This window comes from Rhincodon typus, chromosome 12, assembly GCF_021869965.1.
Source record: "Rhincodon typus isolate 14 chromosome 12, sRhiTyp1.1, whole genome shotgun sequence".
Lineage (NCBI taxonomy): Eukaryota > Metazoa > Chordata > Chondrichthyes > Orectolobiformes > Rhincodontidae > Rhincodon > Rhincodon typus.
In genome coordinates, this window is record NC_063343.1 from 27,969,845 (window position 1) to 27,975,844 (window position 6,000).

At 39.9% G+C, this 6,000-nt stretch overlaps 1 protein-coding gene across 4 annotated transcripts in view; it reads right to left on the reverse strand.

Annotated features, from left to right (window-relative positions):
• Positions 1-6,000, reverse strand: part of fbxo38 (F-box protein 38) — a 54,655-nt gene that overhangs the window by 32,392 nt on the left and 16,263 nt on the right. For all 4 annotated transcript variants that reach the window (XM_048603749.1, XM_048603748.1, XM_048603750.1 and 1 more), the window contains 3 exons: positions 3,719-3,861; positions 2,826-3,012; positions 25-135 (listed from right to left, as the gene is read on the reverse strand). In XM_048603749.1, coding sequence (XP_048459706.1) covers positions 25-135; positions 2,826-3,012; positions 3,719-3,861 — 441 coding nt within the window. The remainder of the gene's footprint in view (positions 1-24; positions 136-2,825; positions 3,013-3,718; positions 3,862-6,000) is intronic.

Below are 6,000 nucleotides of genomic sequence, written 5' to 3' on the forward strand. Positions count from 1 at the left end.
CAAATTTATTACAGCACACTTTACCTGCTTGTTCTTCATCTATATCCATGGGTGTCACAGAATGCCCACTATTCTGGTCAGAGTTACATTCAGCACCATTAGGTCTACTTCCTTGGACAGCTTCGAGTCCTTGATCTGAAACAGCAAAATACCTACAAATGATTAAAACATCTAAAAATAAAATCATGGAATGAACAAGCATCATGAATAAAGCTCCACTGCAATACTTGAAAAATTTCAGTGAAAACAAAACTGCAGTTTATTTACATAATAGTCAGCATTTAGCCTCGTCTGATGCCTCTAATATGTCACCCTCGAAACAATATTTTTGTTTTGTTGTATAGAACTGGAATGCTGCTGAAGACAGACCCTTTTACAAAGTTTTTCGTCTTGCACTCATCAGGGTAACTTGTAGTAACACGAAAGTTAAGAGAAACCAACATTTAGAGTGTACGAGAAAAGACTGGTTGGCAAGTGGACTTTGATTGGTAGAAGTGTTCTCATGAAGAACACACCAATTTATTATAAACCTAGGTCCACAGGTCAACATATATGCTAGGATTCCTGCAATTCCATGCGATAGAAGACTGACCTTATTGCAACTTTACAAATAAGAGCAAAGTAATTCTTTCACCATATAAGTACGATGCTGAAATAGCACACATCAAAGCTAAGCTGTGGGATAATGGCTATCCTGATTAGATTATTCCTACATAACATTATGAATGGGTCAGGCCTATGGTCGTGTCTTTAGGTCCTGAAAAGTATTCAATTTATATCAGACTACCTTGGAGGGATAAGGCATCTCAGAGGTTTGAGCAATATATGAAGCTAGCTTGATGCTGCTTCTATGCAGTAACAACACAATGATACTTGCCATTAACAGGATGCAGCCATCAGCCATAAAGACATCCTGCCTATCACACAAATGAATAATGTGGTATATGAATTTTCAGTGCCAGTGTGATCCTAGGTACACAGGCATTCCAAACAGCATGTCTTGGCACAACAAGCAAGGAACTAACCACACCCAACTAGCCTGTTCTTATACAGCTCATTACACAGGGTCCAACGTTAGATTATACCTCTGCAACTTGACAGTATTTCCAACAGACTTCTGGTTGGGTGAAAAAGATTAACCAATTTAAGATCAACAATTAGGTTTGAGTTGTGATGCACTTGGTTGCAGTGAACATAATGTATATTAACATACAGGGCCTTTTCAGACAGATAGATGATGTGTAGAGTGCCCATTTCAATGTAACAAAATTGGTGACAGCAATTCTCTGGTTGATTCATCACTGCCTTCACTAGTCAACGTGCCTTGAAGTTTAAGGAAGGTTGGCAGTTAACTGTCAATCAGTAGATTAGAATCATACAACCCCTATAATGCAGAAAGAGGCCATCCAACCCACAAGTCTGCAACAACCATCAGAAGAGCTTCCCACCCCATCCCTGTGACTCCACATTGCACTTATACCTCGGCAATCTGAGCATCCCTGGACACCTATGGGGCAATTTTTAGCATGGCCAATCACTTAACTTGTGCATCTTTGAACTCTACACGGAAATCAGAGCACCCAGAGGGGAGGAAACCCATGCAGACATAAGGAGAATGTGCAAACTCCACACAGATAGTTGCCCAAGGCTGAACTCAAACTCTGGTCCCTGGCACTTAGGCTGCAGCGCCAACCTCTGTGCCGCCCTGGTACTGGTTCAGCCTTCATGGCAAAGCATCTATTAATCAGAGACCACTTGCCAACCGATCAGGCACTCTTCTCTCAGAGTATCAACATTACTTTCCCTTTACTTTGGTATCTCTGAAAATTGTCCTGCTGAATGGAAGATGAAAGCTTTGATGAAATTCACCAAACACCCTCAGACAGCACCTTCCAAGCCCAGGACCACTTCCGTCTAGAAGGACAAGGGGAGCCGACATACTACCACCTTCAAATTCCTCCTTAAGCCACTCACCATCCTGACTTGGAAATATATCGCTGTTCCTCATGGTCATTGGGTCAAAATTCTAAAATTCCCTCCCTAATGGCATTGTGGGTCAACCCACAGCAGGTGGACTGCAGCAGTTCAAGAAGGCAGCTCACCACCACCTTCTTAAGGGCAACGAGGGACGGGTAATAAATGCTGGCCAGCCAACGATGCCTACATCCCACAAAATCAATTTTAAAAACTATGTGCGTTTATTTCCCCCTTGCAATACTCAAATAAGACATTTCCTGATTTTCTCAATAATTCAAAATTTCCTTTACATATCTTGGTTATCTAAATTATAAAAATGGAAGAAAAACTGTGCCAGCAGCAGACAAATTTTATAGACCAGATAAAGAGAAGTGGCAGAAGCCTGAAAGAAGGGGTCACTAACTAATTTTCAGAATTTGGCAAGATAAAAGAAGACAAGGAGAAACATTTTTCAAACTATAACTCAGTGAGGTAACTTTCTGCAATACAATAAAAAAAACCCAGTATCTCATTTGTTCCTTGCCAACTTTAAGAATATTGTCAAAGATATTACCACAGCATGCTCATTAATTTAAACAATTCTCATAGGTCTCCATTTAGTTTCTCTTAAATAGGAATGACCAGTTTTTTTTCTTGCAGTGGGAAACTCCATAACAAATATCTGTCAGTTTGGACTTTGTATAGAAAGTTTTCATAGTTTTGTCAGGTGCTAAATAACTTTTTTAAAAATAAAAGTAAAGCTCACAACACAAATCTAACATACAACAGGACTGTTGATTAAAGGGTGAACACCATAGGTATTATAAATAGAGAAGCTCTGAATGTCTTTAAAGACATTAAAAACTTACCATTCACTGGGTTTGGCAAGTCAGGAACTGCTCTCTCTTGTCGGGCATCATTCTCCTCATTATTGTTATTATTGATATTGGCGTGATTATTTTGGTTATCATTATCATTGTTGGAATTCTGATTGCTAACAAGAGCAGAAGAAACACCAATTCCTGTGCCAGCACTCAACCCTACACGAGCACAGCCCTGATGTGATAGATAAGCATTACAGTGATTTTACAACCAGTATTTTAAAGTTTCATCATTGCACTAGTGTAATGCAGTTTACAAAAGCACCATAATAACATTGACCAGTCAATGCGGCACACTTCACTGATTATAATTCATTGTAAATCAAATATTTTTCACCCAACACACATAGTAGCTTGCACAAAATGCAACTCAAAAGATTCAAAAGCAGTCCCACATCATCATAAGTGGTGAAGGAGGATTTTAGTGAAGTTCAAATTGTTCAACTTATTGGCAAATTCCTTTCTTTCTCTAGCTCACTTCTTCCAATGAAACAAAATACCCATCAGCTCAGATATCTCATAATGAGAGTGAATAATGACACCCTGGTGACCTTGCAGCTGGATGTCACTATTACTTTTCTCCCTTCTACTCCCACCCTGCAAAAATCTGCTTGGGTGAATCACTCTTCCTCAAGGTATTCCCCCAGAGAGCATGGCTGAAGACTTATGACAGTATCGGTTGTTCAGTAGATAAAACAGTGGAAAATCCATGTCTCAAATTTATAATGTGTTAACATATAAGTTTCTTATAAGTCAAGATATCCAAACACTGCATGACAGAGGAGTTTCAATCAAAAAAGGGCATCAAGGTTATAAACAATAATGCTAGAAATTTGTAGGTATTGTCAAAATCCTTTTTTTTTGCAAAGTCCAAATCACACCTTTGGAGGCTCCCGGAACATCTGATCCAATGAAATGAACTCCAAGCTTGGTAGCATTTCTACAAATTGACTGAATGACTCTAGCTTGATTGCGTGACAACGAACAAGTGTAAGATCCACCAAGCGACTCCATCGTGAATGGTCTACAAAGTATAGGAATAAGGTCACATTATATTTAGAATATATTTGTAGTCCTTCTCTTAACGTAAGAGCAGTTGTCTCAACTGCTTTGCTTTGAGCTTCCCCTCCCAATGAATTATAAAAACTCTATGGACTTGATATAATTCAAATATCCTCTTCAGCACTAAAAAGTTATTATAAAATTGTTTCACATAATATGACTAGAAAACTGTTCACAATTTTCAACACAGTAATGAGGCAATACTGCACTGAGAAAGGATGGAAATTGGAGGTCAGCACTTAATGATGAGCTTTCCTGTCAGAGAAGTTGTAAAAGCGCCTTGTCAAGCTGGCTATTTATTAGTCATGTTCACTGTTTCTTACCAAACATAAGTTGAGGAAATTCACTACGTTTGACACCATTGATTATAATCTGAATACAACTCCCTCTTGTCCTGGCAAGTAGAAAGTCCTACAAGAGAGGATGGCGGGGACAGCCGCGGAGGGGTGGGGTGTGATGCTGGAACGAATTTACAACAGATGCTCTATAGAACTACAAAAACTGCAGAAAGTTCCTGAAAAAGAAATTAGGATAGCGAAGAACCGACATAAATCAAAAAATTGGTGGGCAGTTAATGAAAATCTAAAAAGGTCTTTTCTAAGTGTATTAGGGCCAAGAGACAACCAGGGAAAGAGAGGGTCTATTATGGACCAAATGGCAATGTGTGTGGAGCCGAATGACATTGCTGAGGTTCTAAATGAATATTCACGGTAGAGAAGGATAATGTAGGCATACAAATCAGAGGGACTGAGATATACTTCAACGAATTAGCAAAGCAAGAGTCAGACAGTGAGACAGCAGGAGAAAGAGAGACAGCATGCAAGAACGAGAGGGTATTAGTGGTTTTGGAAGGCCTGAAAGTGATAAATCCCCAGGCCCAGATAAAATGAATCCCAGGCTGTGTACGAGGAAAGGGAGAAGAATGCAGGGACTTCGATATTAATTTTTCAAATCATTTCTGGTCACAGGAGGACAGCTAATGACACACCGTTAAGTAAGAAATGTGATAAGGATACATCAGACAACTACAGACCAGTGAGTCTAACATCGGTGATATGGAAATTATTGGGGAAATTTCTGAGGGACAGAATTAATCTCCACTTGGACAGGCAAAGATTTATCAACTATAATCACCATGGCTTTGTAAGGGGAAGATCATGTCTAACAGGTCTGAAGTAACTAGTTGTGCAAATGAGGGTAGGGCAGTTAATGCAGTCTACATGGATCTCAGTTAGGTTTTTGACAAGGAATTGCATGGTAAATTGGTTGGAAAGCTAAAAGCCCATGGAATCCAGGACAATTTGACAAATTGGATCCAGAACAGGGAGGTGTCAACCTAGCGGTATTGTTGTTGGACTGTTAATCGAGGCACACAGGTAATGTTTTGGAGATGTGGGGGTGTGAATCCTGCCACAGCAGATGGTGGAATTTGAATTCAATTAAAAAAAAACCCACTGCAATTAAATAGTCCAATGATAACCACAAATCCATTATCAATTGTCAGGAAAAACCCATCTGGTTCACTACTGTCCTTTAGGGAAGGAAACTGCCATCCTTAACTAGTCTGGCTTCCAAGTGAGTCCAGACCCACAGCCATGTGGTTGACTCTTAACTACCTCCTGGACAATTAGGGATGGGCAATAAATGCTGCCTAGCCAGCAATGCTCTCATCCCGTAAATGAATGTAAAAAACAATTGGTTTAGTGGCAACAGGAAGAAAGTGATGGTCAAAGGTCATTGTGTGACTGGAGCCCTGTGTCATACCAATGTTCAGTGCTGGGCACCTTGTGTTTTTTTGGTGTACGTTAATGATTGACATATAAATGTAGGAGGTAGAGTGTATGGAAAGGATCAGGAATCTAACTTCAGGCACAGCAGATAAGGAAATAACTATGAGAGGGGGGCAATTTACACAGGACTGAGGGTGTTGTACTTTAATGCATGTAGTATATGACACAAGGTAAATGAGATTGTTGGAGATTTAAATTGGCAGGTACAATGTTGCGGATATCGCACAGATGTGGTTGCAAGGGGCTCAGGGCTGGGAACTAAATAATAGGAGGAAATGCGCCCTATCAAAAGGATGGACAGATGGGTAGTT